General features: G+C 40.8%; 1 protein-coding gene across 1 annotated transcript in view; it reads right to left on the bottom strand.

The window, feature by feature from the left end:
- USP25 (ubiquitin specific peptidase 25) overlaps positions 1-15654 on the bottom strand; it is a 200803-nt gene that overhangs the window by 12423 nt on the left and 172726 nt on the right. Inside the window, exons 19-20 of the mRNA XM_040338805.1 lie at positions 6732-6910; positions 3137-3215 (exon numbers count right to left, since the gene is read on the bottom strand). Coding sequence (XP_040194739.1) covers positions 3137-3215; positions 6732-6910 — 258 coding nt within the window. The remainder of the gene's footprint in view (positions 1-3136; positions 3216-6731; positions 6911-15654) is intronic.

The following is a 15654-nucleotide window of genomic DNA, read 5'->3' as shown; positions in this document are numbered from 1 at the left end:
ACGAGCCTAATGTTAAAAATTAAGTTTTTGGGTGAACCTCCACTTTAAAGGAACCTATTTAGAAAAAAAAAAAAAAAACCTTTACAACCCCTTTAAGATCAGTGTAAAAAGAAAAAAAAAATCCCGCATGCCTTGAAAACACAGCATTTTTAGTAGCCTCCCCTGTGCAAAAGGTCTAGAGCACCCATGTAGGAAGACACTTCCAATAAATATATTGCGGAAAAGACATATCACATGGACAGGAAGTGAGGGAAATCATTCCAACAAGGGCACAGGCAGGTTAAAGTTCAATCAAAGTCTCGCACTTATTTTACATTCCCCTTCATACTACTGGATGTTATCATTCTGAACTTATTCTGAATCTTAACCGTTACCTGAAAACGAAACAGGAAAAAATAAAAAATTGCGAGCAGGCGGGCAATTTATTGCTAGGTCTCTCTTGCAATAAAACTCACCTGTTTGTTCACAATCCTGTTTGTTATGTACACCGAGAGGCACATAATCAGCTCAGTGTACATTCTCAGAACGCATCAGTGCTGAAAGGAACGCCCGTGCGCACCAACAGGAGTTGCGTTATTCCAGCCTGGCCAATCAGGATTGCTGAAGAACCCAGATCCGGAATAAAACCAGGTCAGTGTCGGAGAAAGACTGAGGGGAGGGTTAATTCCACTTTAAAGAAACCTTTTTGTTTTTTTTTATTCTCCTTTTGCAGTCCCTCTCTAGTGCATTGCCCTGGCATAGATGAATAATAGCCATTCCTCCTTTCACCATTGTCTTCACACAGACTACAGAAAAAGAGAGGGGCATGTCTGACCAGGCCTGTCCAATTATGGAGTGTGCTGGGAAGGTGGGCAAACACTGGTGCCTATTGGACTGCAAATTCTTATTTAGATACATTGCATATCTATCTATATATATAAAACTCAACGTGTGTGTATGTATGTATGTATGTATGTATGTTCCAGCATCACGTCCAAACGGCTAAAGATATTAACATGAAACTTGGCACACATGTTACTTATATGTCAGCAACAAACATAGGATAGGTGGTTTAACCCTTACCCACCCCCATTTGCCATGGTCGGGGTTTTTCTTTAAAGTCCCATTCAACTCTATGGGAAATACATGTTACGTCATAACTTCCAAACGGCTGTACATATTTCGATAACACTTGGTCACATGTTACTTATATGTACACTTAAACTATAAGATAGTTAATTTATCCCTTAACTACCCCCATTTGTGAGGGTCGGGGTTTTTGTTTAAAGTCCCATGCAAATCAATGGGAAATGTATGTTCCCACATAACTTCTGTACGTCTGGAGATATTTCAATAATACCTGGTACACATATTAATTATATGCCAAATAAAAATATATGACAGTTAAATTAACCCTTACCTACACCCTTATATAAAAGATGGGTATATTTATATTACTATGATTTTCCTCCCCAAAAGGTTAAGATAGGAAGACCGGGCAACGCTGGGTATTCAGCTAGTCTGTTATAAAAGGAAAGTGGAGGAAAGATCATGAGAATAGAGTCTGCTAGTGGTCTGGGTTACTAAACATTTCTGTGGCTTTAAAAAAAAAAAAATCTGAGAAGATCCTATTTTTCCTTATTAGGAAGATCAACCACTCGTGAATCATATCACACCATAAATCAGGTGGGTTACTGCACCAAACAAATCTGCTGGACTATACACATCGCTCTAATGGCAATTTCCTTCTTGTGCTCTAATCCTACCGAGAGCCTGCTTAAATATTTCCCAGTGGCTAAAATATTAGGTTGATGGTATGGAACAATAGGTGCACCAGAACCTGACTTGCACAAACTGCAAAACCTTTTTCCCTCTTGGGCCGATTTCTAAGGCACGTGGGTTTGAGATTAAAATAAAGACAGAATAAGGATTTGTAAATTAGCAGTATTTCAAAAATTATTTATGGTTCTGTAACGAAAATGTTATAGGGGATTTTAAATAGTTTCCGGTAGTTGCTCTTCAAGTGTGAAAGAGTCTTCAAGAGTCTTCTAGAGTCTTCTATGTACTGATGAATGCTTCCAAAATATGCCTTACACAACTGTAGCTATGGATACATTTTCACGTAGCCGTAGCGTAATGTTCCATTGACTTATCCATAGGTCTCTCCTTAGGGAGCGCATTCGGCGCAGTACAAATCCCATATCATCATCATCATCATCATCTCCTAACCCCCACTCCTCTTGAAATAACAAGGATTAGATTACAGCAATAATGTCAGATGATGTTGTGAAGATTATTTCTATTTGGCAGCATGTTATAAGGACATATAAAAACAAGGTATATAAAAAAGATTTTTCCCTAGGGAAAAACACTGCGCTAACTCGTGAATAAATGTGTATAATTTAACCTAATTGAAGAAGCCGCCAGTACCTATTACTCAAGATACCCAAAGTAAAAAAGACATAAAATACAAAAAAGGTACAGCGCTAAAATATTGAGTGATAATAGTGAAAAAATTTGACAAATTCACAGTAAAAAGTAAATAAGATGATATAAAACCAATATTATATCAATGTGAAAGTCCCAAGTAGTGAAGTGGTTAATGGTTAAGAGAAGTGCACTGAAAGAATCTTCTTCCATCAAAAAGGGACACCCAGGTAGTGAGATGTAGTCTCCTTACCAAATCCACTAAGGCACAGGGATAATTATAGTCTTCCCAATCAGACTTTCTCCAGCAGGTGGATGAAAAGGGCAGATCCTCAGCAACAGTCCAACACATGGAATAGTATGGCTCATATATAATGGAAAAATGAACAAAAACACTCCATGCAAAATCGCGGGTTTAATAAACGTTTGGGTTGCACTTACAGTTAAGTTGAATTAAAACGTGCACTTGTCTTAACCATTAACCACTTCAGTACTTGGGACTTTCACATTGATATAATATTGGTTTCAAACGTTTGTTTTATATCATCTTATTTACTTTTTACTTTGAATTTGTCACATTTTTTCACTATTATCACTCAATATTTTAGCGCTGTACCTTTTTTGTATTTTATATAAAAACAAGGGATAGGATATGCATTTTACATTTATTGTGCTAATCTAATGAAGCAGTGTTGCCCCCACAATTTACAAAGCAAACAAAACCACCTACCATGTATTCTTCCATATTAACCTCATCAGGTTTTATCATTTCAAGCTTCGCCTGGGCCACTTTCATGATGTTGCGGCAACTGGAAAAAAAAAATTGATATTTTTTTTATAATACGGTGTATCCCTGTTATATTGTTATTACCTTTAGAAAAAAAATATAGTGCGCTGTCCCTTTCAGGCCTCGTACACATGACCGGACATGTCCGCTGAAACTGGTCCGCGGACCAGTTTCAGGGGACAGATCCGATCGTGTGTACAGGCTAGCGAACAGATTTCCAGCGGACAAATGTTTCTTAGCATGCTAAGAAACATGTCTGCTGGAAAGCTGTCCGGCAGACATGTCCGCTGGTTAGTACACCTAACCAGCGGACAGATATCTCCTGCATGCGTCGAATGGATTAGACGCATGCGTGGAAGTATTTTACTTCCTGGTTTGGTGACGTGGCGGCGTCAACGTCACCGCGCTGTCTGTCCGCGGGGATTTCGGTTTGTATCAGCATAAGATCACGAGTCTCTTCACAGTAAAGCTGATGTGTACTGTGTATGGAATGACTACAAGGAATCATCAAATAACCTTAATCTGAGCCATCACATCGAGGGTACCAAGCAGCACAATCCCGGAGCAATTTTTTTTGATTATTGATATTAACTAATTTTCACATTTTTATTTGCTTGATTTGCACCATTGCTATTTTGCACAATGGTTTTGTGTTTTTTTTTTTGCATATTCTTTGCACGGAGTTTCACAGATTAGTTTAGTTCAGGATTGATCTGAATAATCACCATAGGATTTAAAGGGACAGTGTATTATATTTTTTCTAAACATTTGAGCCCAGTGTCTGGGTTACACAAGTTGCAGCGGTCCAGTAGTAATTTTTTTTTGTCTTTGAGCTAAGCGCACTAATTCATTAAATATTGTTATTGTCCATCTATAGAGAACTAAAGGGACAATTTATAAAAAAAGAGAATAGATACTGTAATCTGCCCTCTCTGCATTGTTACTACTCAACGCAACTTACATTTTGCAGCCCGTTCACAAAATGCAGACCCCGGTATTATGGCATAGTAGGCTCACGGAGAGAACTCTGTTCATATAGCACAAGTACACTTTTAGGGCCGGTAACACTGGGATAGCATGGGAATCCTTTGAATGAGCTGCAAAAAGCAACAGATCATGCAAAAGGTAGTTAAATACACACTGCACCAAAATGGTACTTCAGTACTATGGGAGATCTGATAGAGAAAGGGGAACTGCCGTTCTAGGTGAGTGCACTCAGCAATCACTGTCCTCTCAGAAGCGTGGGTGCTGGCAATGCACAAAGCGAAGACCGGAGAAAAGACTGGACAGCCGCACTTCCACGAAAAAAAGTTGCTTTTAATTGTAAAAAATGGAAACAGCACTACAAGTCACAGCAGACAGTGGGGTGGATAGCCGACGTGTTTCGCACTGGGCTATCAGCGCTTAGTCATAGACTAAGGCTATGACTAAGTGCTGATACCCAGTGCGAAACGCGTCAGCTATCCACCCCACTGTCTGCTGTGACTTGTAGTGCCGTTTCCATTTTTTACAATTAAAAGCAACTATGGGAGATCTGGTGCCTGTAAACGCACTGCGATTGTGATCTACATTTGGTGTCATTAACAATACACTGGCATCCACATGCAGATTGTAACGGCAGCGAGTTTGAATGGAGCGTACTCGTGTGAACTGCCCCTTAACCTGAACTAGAGGTAAACAGCTAAAACCACAGTTGAAACATATCAACTAGTTTGCCTGCCAAAGAATTTGTAATTCTGTTTAGCCCTGTGATCCAGATCCTAGAACTCCAGTCAAATTTAAAAAGAATAAACATTATTAGCTCATTGAAATATTCAATAAAAAGCAGCTTTTGCAAGATTTTCTTTCACTGCAGGACTCTTGCCAGCGCAGTACTTTTTTCTGCCACAAGATGTCCTCAACCGCTTCATTCAGCCCACTTCCTCTAAGCATAGGTTGTCCTGGACCAGTAACTGGACAGTGAAAGGAGTAGCAGCATAGTGATGAGCTCACACCTCTGCTTTCTCCTCTCTGCATGCTCCGTGATCGCTCCGTGATCGCACATAAACAGATTGGCTCTTTCTGCCACATTTCAGCCCTGCTGAACAAGGACCAAAGAGGCCGATACCAGATCTAATTTAGGTACATACACCGCTTGCATTTAAAAAACACATTTATGTACTAATGATTACAGAGCTGCATTCATTTAAAGCAGCTTAAACCCAAAAGCAAACATTTATTATATTGCAGCTTATCAATTCTTAGATGCAATGGCTTTTCTTTTTAAAGCTGTCTTTTCTTTATTTTCACCTGTTAACCTGGCCAGCAAGTCTGTTTTTCAAAAGAATATGCTGTCCTGCAGTTGTAGCAGTTAAGACAAACCATTTACCACTGACAGGGGTGCTTATAATGGTGAACTTGTATTTATATACATAAACTTTATCCCAAAAGGAACAAAACTGTTGCGGTTGTAGTTTTCCTTTTTAAGGCCTTTTCCCTCTATTGTTTTACCTGGTGATCTGGCCAGTAACACACCTCTCCTTTGTTGGAGTGCCTTCACGTTGGATTAAAGCGGGGGTTCACCCGAAATTAGATGTTCTCCGCCGCTTCCGGGTATGGTCTGCGGGACTGGGCGTTCCTATTTGATTGACAGCCTTCCGACCGTCGCATGCGGCTCTATACGGCGCCTGCGCACCGACGTTCGGCTACTTTCGGCAACTCGTGACGTGCTGTATGACGGTCGGAAGGCTGTCAATTAAATAGGAAAGCCCAGTCCCTCAGACCATACCCGGAAGTGGCGGAGAACATCTATCTCTAAAACGGTAAGTACTGCATTGATTTAAAAAAAAAACACCCGATTGTGCTTCCCGTAATTAGCCTCAATCTAATGTTAAAAATTTGTTTTTCAGGTGAACCCCCGCTTTAAGGAGCACAGGTGCATTTTGGAACAGCAACATTGTTAATCTGGGAGAGGAGAGCGTTAGATGCACTAGCAAATTGAAACTGATCTCCAGCTAACACTAAATAAGCAGTTACTTATTTAGTGTTAGCTTGCGATCAACTTTAATTTGATAGTGCATCTAACGCTCTCCTCTCCCAGATTAACAACGTTGCTGTCCAAATATGCCCCTCTCCTTAATCCAAAGTGAAAACACTCCAACACAGGAGAGGTGCGTTACTGGCCAGACCCTCAATTTAGATCTACAGGGTGCTATACATGTGGGCAGCTAGAACACCAGCCATCTAAAGGATTGAACCTTGGTTGAGAGCGAATGTAAGCACAATGGCAACTGTGATAATTATCACCAAAATATATTGCCTTGAGGCCCGGTTCACATATCTCCAGCCACGGATCCCAGGCTGTTATGCCGATACTTTGGCTTTACTACTCTGAGTTACCGATTCAAAAAAAAATAGTAAAAATACATTTTTACATTATGCAAACTTATTTGCTGCATGTTTGTTCAGGACTGATCTAAAGACCTGAAAGCTGGCACATCCTGTGTTTTCGAATGACAGATTTACTGAAAAGTGCCAACACACAGGCTCATCATATTACCGTTCATCAAAACTCAGGTTGCGATCAGCAAACTGCTCAAGCAGGGTCCTCTCAATGATTTTCTTTGGCGCCTGGCTCTGGATGAAGTAAACGACCGCATGCTGTAACCGGTAATCTGTCTCTGGAGGGGGATCCTCTTGTGCTAGTTTCAATAACCGTGCATACTCCGTTTTGATGGCCTGAGAGGGGGAAAAAAAGCAAAGGCATTTATCACATTAAAGCTGCCATCCTACAAAGAGAACAGACCAACAATACATTGAATAAATGGAAACAAAGTAATCTTAAAAAAAAAAAAAAAAAAAAAAAAAAAGGGACTGTTGCCTATGGTAGGTAAATAGATGTGGAAAATATCACTGGATTACTGAAAGGCAAAAGAAGCCTCTAGTGTAATTGGCCACTGTCATCCACTGAAAATGAAAAGCAAATTTCAAATGATAAATTAAAGTTATGCTAATAGTCTTCTTGGGATGAATACATTTACCGCGATTACAAAAGTCCTATATTCGCTCTCATTCAGGGACACTAAGCTTTAATATTCAGGATATCCAAAAGCAGTCCAACTGAAAGGTGGCCAACACAGCAAACATGCCCAAGAAAGAACAGATACTGGTGACTTGCCTGCAGCTCACAGAGCTGCCTGAAGGACCTTACACCCAAAGCTGGCATCAGAGGAGGCAAAAACTTCCACCTGGTGGAACACAGGGTGAGTGAAAAGACAACCAGCTGGCAGCCTTGCAAATGCAGTACACCAATGCTTGATGCACTCACAGATCTTGTAGATTGTGCTTTCAAAGAAAAAGGGTAAAAGTCAATCCATGAACTAACAACTACTTACAAAGCCATCCACAACTCTGCCCGCAGCTACATCACTAGTGTAGTCTCTAAATACCAACCTAATCGTTCTCTCAAGACCTCATGCTCTCTAGCTCCCTCGTCACCTCCTCACATGCTCGTCTCCAGGACTTTTTCAGAGCCTCTCCAACCCTATGGAACGCTTTACCCCAATCTGTCTGATTATATCCTACTCTATTAGCTTTTAGGCGATCCCTGAAAACCCTTCTCTTCAGAGAAGCCTACCTTACCCACCCCCAACAACTGTATTTAGATTGTAAGCTTCAACCAGCAGGGCTTTCTGATCTCTCCTGTATTGATTTGAATTTTATGTGTACTGTCTGCCTCCATGTTGTAAAGCACTGCACAAACTGCTTACGCTAAAAAAAAAAAAAAAATTGTATAGTAATAAATACAAATTAAGCCCATAAACCAGGATGATATCCGAGCTATCTAGAGATGGAGGAGCGAGTAGCCGGTGTACCTTACTGGAGTTCATTCAAGATGACAAAAGGGGTTCAGTCTTTCGGAGAGAAGCAGTGGTTGAGGGATTGACCAGTAGTGTATTTAGGTTTAGGTGCTGCCCTAGGCCGAACTAAACTTGTGCACCCCCTAATTTAAATAAGACCCACCCCTTCCTGTCAAGGCCACATCCATTTTTTTGTTTAAGACCCACCCTGAAATTTTTGAGTGTAGACACTAGTTCTCAGCGCCTCGGGAAGGGCGGGCAAAGTATTCCCTTAATTTGCAAATATTTCCTCTCACTTCCTGTTTGGCTATGGGGCAGGAAGTGAAGGGAAATATCTGAAATGGGACAGGGATGGGTAAAAATAACCTGACAGGGACTATAACCCTCCCTATAATACTAATATCTGTGGTCCATGCACCTTCCTGCAAGGATGCCACTGTTTCCCTTCTGACATTTAAAAACAAAGTGTTGCCTATAGTTCTACTTTAAGCACAAATTTCTAAGAATTTCTAAGAAGATATAACCATGCTAATAGTGCAGCAGAAAACGTATAGTACAGCGAGGAAGGTTTGTGGTCCAAGATGATAGGACAGTCAAAATTAGAAGCAGCTTGTATTACACTAACAGTGTAGCGCAAGACGGCGGGGACTCTTTCCATGCTGCCCCCCTGCAAAGTGCTGCCCTAGGCCTGGGCCTTGTTGGCCTAGGCCAGGATACAGCGTTGGGATGGACCCGCACAGCCTGAACCACATTTAACCAATAGAGGAAATTTTGTTTTGGTTAACTGGATCCAGACAGAGGAACGGAAAAACAATATCCTGGTTGAGGTAAAAGGCAGAAGCTACCTTAGGAAAAAAAGAATCTTGCGGATGTGATGGCTGCAAGGAAAATCACCTGGTGGGTGAGAGTAGAGAGAGCATTATAGTATATCTAAAGGGTTTAAGTTGTGGTTTCCTGAAGTGCAGAGAGAACCAGATTTACATCCCATTGAGTCACAGGGGAACTGATGGGAGGAACTACACAAGAGACCCCCTGTACAAAGGTCTTAAAGTGTTCTCTGAAATAAGATAGAAAGGGTTGGAACCAGACCAAACTATGGTCTAGACCCAGCTGCATGAGGGCAAGGTTTCATCCTATGAAGAAAGTCAAGGGTGGAAGCCAGAGACTTACCCAAACGTGAAATATGCTCTGCATGTCTGATGACAGATCTTGCAGAAGTAGCCTATTTAGCGTTAAGAATCAAAAGGAATCACAGATTCAGAGATGCCCCTGCCTCTCAGAACCTAAGCTTCAAAAGCCAATTAAAGCCAGTGACTGAAGCAGAATGGTAAATCAGTCAGAGAGACAAAGGAGCATTATGATCTGGTTGAGCTCATGGAGTCTTACCAGTTTGATGTGCCACATCCACCTGGACCAATCCCACGCAAAAAAAAGAATTTGCAGATGGCCCCTCATCTTGCTCATGGGAAGCAGATGGGAAAGTTGAGTGGGTGTACTAATCTGAATGAGCCACCAGAGCATCAACTGCTTCTGTATCTGGAGACAAACCTATCCAGTTTGTTGTTGAACCTGGAGGCAAGAAGGTCGACATCCAATGCCCACCTGCTAAAGAAGTCCAGGAAAACCTCAGAGTTTCTGACAATTGTCTATGCTTGGGATGTACAAGCCTGGAATGTGAAGTTCTGCCCAGGACAGGATCCCATCTACCTTGAATGACTTTCCAGCAGGATGGTCCAAAGCTGCAGAAATGGCAAAGATCGCCTGAAACTCTACGATGGCAATTAGGAGGTGAAACAACTCCAATGAGCCAGAACCAAACAGTGAGAACAGAGTTCTAGAAAGGGCTTTCAACCACTTATCAGTTGGGTCCTTAAAGACAGTAGCATCTTCTAATGTAATATGAACCATCATTTCTACAGTGGGATTGCAGCATTTTTACATAAAATCCTTCCTAAACGAGTACAAGTCTAATAAGTCTTATTAGGGCGTTTTTATCTCTGTATAGAGATACTCTAACAAAAAAAAAAAAAAAACTGGCACAAAAGAAAAATCTTTGCAGCTTTATTATTATACAGGATTTATATAGCGCCGACAGTTTGTGCAGCGCTTTATAACAGTTTAGGTGGTTTACAGGTGCCAAGAATAAAAACCGCTCTGGCAGAAGCAACAGACTGATCCACTAGTTTTAGAGTGGTGCACACTGCATCATGAGAGCCAAAATTAACTTTGAGTAATAGTGGTATACTAAAACTCCTCAGGGTCAAGGTCATCAGGGACCGGAGTGACTCTGAATTGGACAAAGTCTCTGTAGTTGATGGCTCAAAAGGCACAGATAAATCAGAAATAGGAACTGAGGAAGAAGGTGCAGGAGTATGCTTGTGGCCCCTGCGGTCAAGGCCTGCCATGTCTAAAATCAAATAAATTAGTCAGAGGTGACATCATTGTAGGCAGGCAGCAGCAATAGGTCGAAGTTCCATATGGCTCCTTGCAACCAGAAACAACAGTGGGGAGAGGCTTCCTGAACACCGCATGGCAGTAAAAAGTGTGGGGCGTGTGCACAACACTCAATCCATTCCACAGTGGAAACCAGCAGCTATGGGAAATTTAAAGGTGGTCCGTGACCTATGGAAATGAGGCAGCTCATGATACTTGGACCATGTGGCCTAACAAAGAGTGTTCCGAGACAGGACAAGTGCTGAAGCAATGCCACCGACTTGAAAAGCTCTTCACAGCCAACTTTGACCAGAACCAAAGTCTGGAAGGCACCCTATGCGAAATAGTGCCAGAAAATTACTTTGAGGGGCCAAGACATGGCAATCCAAAGACCAGGCTGCGGAAGGCCACATCAGATACCTGGACTCGGAGAGACAAGATCTATCATCAATGTAGAGAAGAGTTTAAATTGATGAAAAAGAGAAACGTAACAAAAAGTGCTTGCAGGCTGACCCTGAGCTGCAGAAAAGCTATCCATTTTCCTAGGACAATAGCAAAAAATCGGAGACATGCTGGTAATAGATGGGAGTTATTCTGAGCTGGCCAATACTTTTTGTGTTTACCAGTGTGCATTCCTCCAGCAGGCAGTAATATAACCTGAAGGTTAAAAGACTTCCTGTGTCCTTCAATGGATGAAAAAGAAATTCTGTTTTAAACATCAAGGCGCTTGTAAACACAGCATGACACATCACTGTGCACTATTGTGTGTTAATGCATGACAACATGCGTTTTTGGCCATTTAAAATTTCCAAATATATAGACAAACAACATTTTTTATTATCATATTTCAAAATGTGTAAAACTGGACCACCAACAAAACTCGGGAAGCTCCAGTTTAGTTGAGAAGAAGAAAAAAGAAAAAAAAAACACCAATTCCATCCACATTGAATGATCAAGGAAAAAAGTCTGCAACACTATGTTAAAATTAAAAGTTGTTAGACTCTACTGATTCAGCCAAACATTCCCTGCCTGGGAACCTCCTGCTTTTCTTAGGAGGAAGAAGTGGGGATTCTCTTGCCTGGATCTGGAGTTACACCAGCATTACATTTTAATGGCGTCACCAGCTTTCTTTTCTGGGATTGTTTGGCAGTTTGTGGCATAGGACAAGCTCCTGTCTGATTTCTGACACCCAGCTTTTTCGGGCTTGAGTACCGCACACACCTTTAAATGAACTATATATACATGCAACGGTTTTAGCAAACTTTACTGTTGATTCTTACTTTCCTCTGCTCTGAAACCTTTTCAGCATCTAATCAAATTGACCAAGTTGGAAGGCTAGACTTCATTATAACTAGATCCAAGTGGAATGAAGTAAATTGATAAGTGCAAGTTTATCAGCTGAATGCCATCTTCCACCAAGATATGTTTGGAGAACATGGATGATCATGCATCAAGTGCTGGTATAAAGCAATGTCTTCAGATATAGGTGAGCTGCTTTTCTGTTACTTGATTATCAGCATCAGTTTATATTATTATTGAACAAAAGGTACTGTTTTAGTAACACTTGTTTAGAAGGCAGAAAGGGAAAGATGAATGGATGTATAGCCACATTGTATGTAGCTACACAGGGTCCTGTGTGAATTTGAAACATATTTTTACTTAAAAGGAAGATTTTCATATAGTCTCGTGTGGAGCCAGTCAAAAGAATTACATTTTTCTTTTTTTATTCAGGTACCTATTTTGTAAAGAAACAAATTGGTCCATGTGTGATTAGGAAACATTGTATTTCAAATGATGCTACTTCAAGAAGGGTAATGAAGAATGAGGGTATATGAAAAAGGTAAGTAACTTAGCTGTCCATCCAAGGCAAAATATCCCAGCAGAGCTACCATTGCCATCATGTTGAGGGCTCCAAGGGAGTCACAACTAGATATTAATCCCTAGTGGGCATTACAGGAAAGACACCAACATCTTAAAGTGGAGTTCCACCCATAAATATAACATTACATCAGTAGTTTTAAAAAAATGTCATTAGTCCTTTAAGAACATTGTTTTTTTTTTTAGATGCCTTCAAAGTGTTGTTGCTAGGCAGAATAGTTAATCTTCCCACTTCCTGCACCTAGGTGCTTAATGCTTCCTAACCTACACCGCACAGACTCCTGGGAATGTAGTGGGTGTAACTTTCCAGGAGTCTGTGCACTCCCCAGTCTCAAAGAATCATGTGACTCTGATCTGACACTGCTTGTGCAGCACTGAGCATGTGCGAGGTCTGCAAGGCTGAAATCCAGGAAGTCATACAGTCTGGCTTCATGATGCCCACACTTAAGATGGCCCCAGTCAATTTTCTATTTTATAAAGTGTCTAATGCTGTAACAACCTAACAAAACGGACCTAGTTTACTGACAAACCTTACTAGAATACATTAAGCTTGTGTATTACAGGGGTATTATATTATAAAAAGTGAAATTGTGGCCGGAACTCCGCTTTAAAATACCTAGTTCTTTACCACCTTCTGCTAATTTTCCAGATAATCCAATAGTAAGCACTCTTCAGCTAGCATATGAAAAGTGAGACAGTTACAAAGCAAACCAAAATAAGGCAGCTTTCCAAGAAAGTGCAATCAATAGAATAGGAGCCTCGAGGCTCATGGGGTGGTTTCTACAGGTAATGGTGTTTTGGTCATTTGAGAATTCTGGCACTCAGATAATATTGAACATCATCTTTTTATTATTGTTTAAGTTGTACCAGGAGTTTAGAATTACTATACAATTCACAACAGTCCTATACCCCAGTCTACAATTAAAACATTTCTAAAAAAAATAAAAAAAATAGTGCAGTTGTAAACAGATTTACAATGATAGATGCATGTGTAATGATTAACTGGACATCATTACTAACGACTAAGCCATGCATAGGGGGTACAAGGTCCATAATTCTTCTGTGGACATTTTTTTGTCCATCTGAGGAGCATTCTCATCATTCCATTCCTAGGGGGGTCTGTTAACAGTACAGCAAGCAGAACATGGTGTAAAGAAATCAGACCAGGTCTGCTTGTGATCCACTAGGGCAGCCATTCTAAAACCAAGTGCCATGAAATCCTATGGCTCCTTCAAAGGGTTTCTTGAGCATTGGAAGACTGACATCCAACCTGACGGTGCTTGTGCAGTTTTGGGCCAATGTCACATGACAATAATGATGTTTTTAGATGTCTCAAAGGATGGCATTCTTCCCACTGACCATCAATGTAAGGGAAATTCTTCCTTTGAGTTCCAGTGAAATAATGCACTTTGAACTGATCAACTACCATGTAAGGGGCATTCTTTCTCTGAACATAGATACAAGGGGGAATCTCTCTCACATATCATACTGTAAGGTGGACCTTCTCCCTGATCATTAATGTTAGTTGGCAGCTCTCTCATTTACAACCATCGTTAATGGGAGCCTTCATGACCACCAATGCAAGGAGGTATTTTTCCACTATATAAACGAGTCTGCTGGTTTGGTTTCCCAGACATTTTTTTTATAAAAAATGTTTTTACTGAAAGATACTTATCACACAGATCAGCAGGTGTTCAAAATGATTCACCTTTGCGGCCAAGGAAATAGCTAGCCTTGTCTAAAAACTTCCTGCAAACCACTGCGAATCTCTGCACTGTCCCGTGAAAATTAGGCATGCGTTTGACTAGTATGGGAAAGTGTAGTTCTGAGATAGAATTACTGCACAATAAATAACTTTTAAAGACAAATATTACACTCAAAAAACACTCTCAGAGCCCTTTACCCGGCTAAAGAGAATTATGGAAAAAATATATTAAACCCAAAGATTCACCTGAAAGCCTCTGCTTTCTTCAAGGTAAGAAAAAACGGCCTCAGTCCCCCTGACTGATTTGGCCTAGGTTCCTAAGCACAGTGTCTCCCCACCGGAGGAAAACACCCAATACCGAGGTCTGGCAGGGGAAGTAAGAAATAATATGGGCTGGCGCAGTGTTTCCTAAAGGAAGAGGAGGAGTCTATCTCTCAATTGTGGGCTGTCCTGAAAGACGGGAAGGGAAAATATATTAAACCCAAAACGAAGGAGTAGGTGCCCCCTTGTTAGCAAAATGTATTAAATCACCGCTGATCTGCACAAAAGCAACCATGGCATATGGTAGTCAGAGCACTGTTTGTAAGAAATCCTTTGAATACTGCCCAGAATAGTCAAGAGTGCCCCGATTCTATGTGGTTAAGTTATCATTCACGAAGAGCTACAGTTTTATCCAAACTTCTGCTCCCCACCCACCACCCCTAAGCTAAAACTAAAGAAAACACCCGAAAACCTCCCCTGTTTGCTTAATTCAGATCCAGAGGCATGCCTACACTGTTATTTACAGCTGTAAACAAAAGAGGCACATCTCTGCATCTAATGTAAGTAAGCAGCTCTGGGGGTTGGGTAGCAGTAATTCAGGTGGGGGTAGCTTAGTGCAAGTTTAGATAAAAGTACACCCATGAAGTTTTGGAAATTTCTAGTTCCCCAGTAAAGATTACCGATTGAGCCCTGTGCTAAAAAATAAACAAGTGTTCCATTTCATGCAGCTTTTGATGCCGCCATCTTTTTCATGAGCCTCCCTCCAGAGTTGGTTGGTGAATGGTAAACGCCTAACTAATCATGTCGTTATCGATCACACACCCTATAAAAAAAAAGCTCACTATGTGGGTCAAGACACAAAATAACAAGGTTGATGGCAAAAATAAAAAAGCTTCTCTTGCGGTCATTATATATCTCCCAACTTCTTTGCTTAAAATGACAAAATAGCTACTTTGAAGTTTTTGAAAACTTAAATTCCACTTTATTTTTGGGCACGCTAATATATGTTAGAATGTGTGACAACAAACTGGACTATGACACTGGAAAGCAGAAAAAACAAAAACAAAGCACATATCCATGAGACAAACCAATGCCAACAGCAAATGAAAACATGTTAGGAAGTTGTACCTTAAAGAACCCAGCTTCAGGCCCACACATGTCATACACATTCCCTGGATTTACCTATGGCCATGATGATACCTTGCATGTTCGGGGTCATCATGACTGCCACAAAGGATTTCAGTTTTTAATGATCATCATATTGTTCAACAGTGTAACAGAGCACAGGCATGCAAACATAAGTTTTTGTTTTGCAAAGCAAGTCACCACATGCATGTGCCATATAG

Source organism: Rana temporaria, chromosome 2 (assembly GCF_905171775.1).
Source record: "Rana temporaria chromosome 2, aRanTem1.1, whole genome shotgun sequence".
NCBI lineage: Eukaryota > Metazoa > Chordata > Amphibia > Anura > Ranidae > Rana > Rana temporaria.
This window is presented reverse-complemented; position numbering and strand designations above follow the sequence as displayed.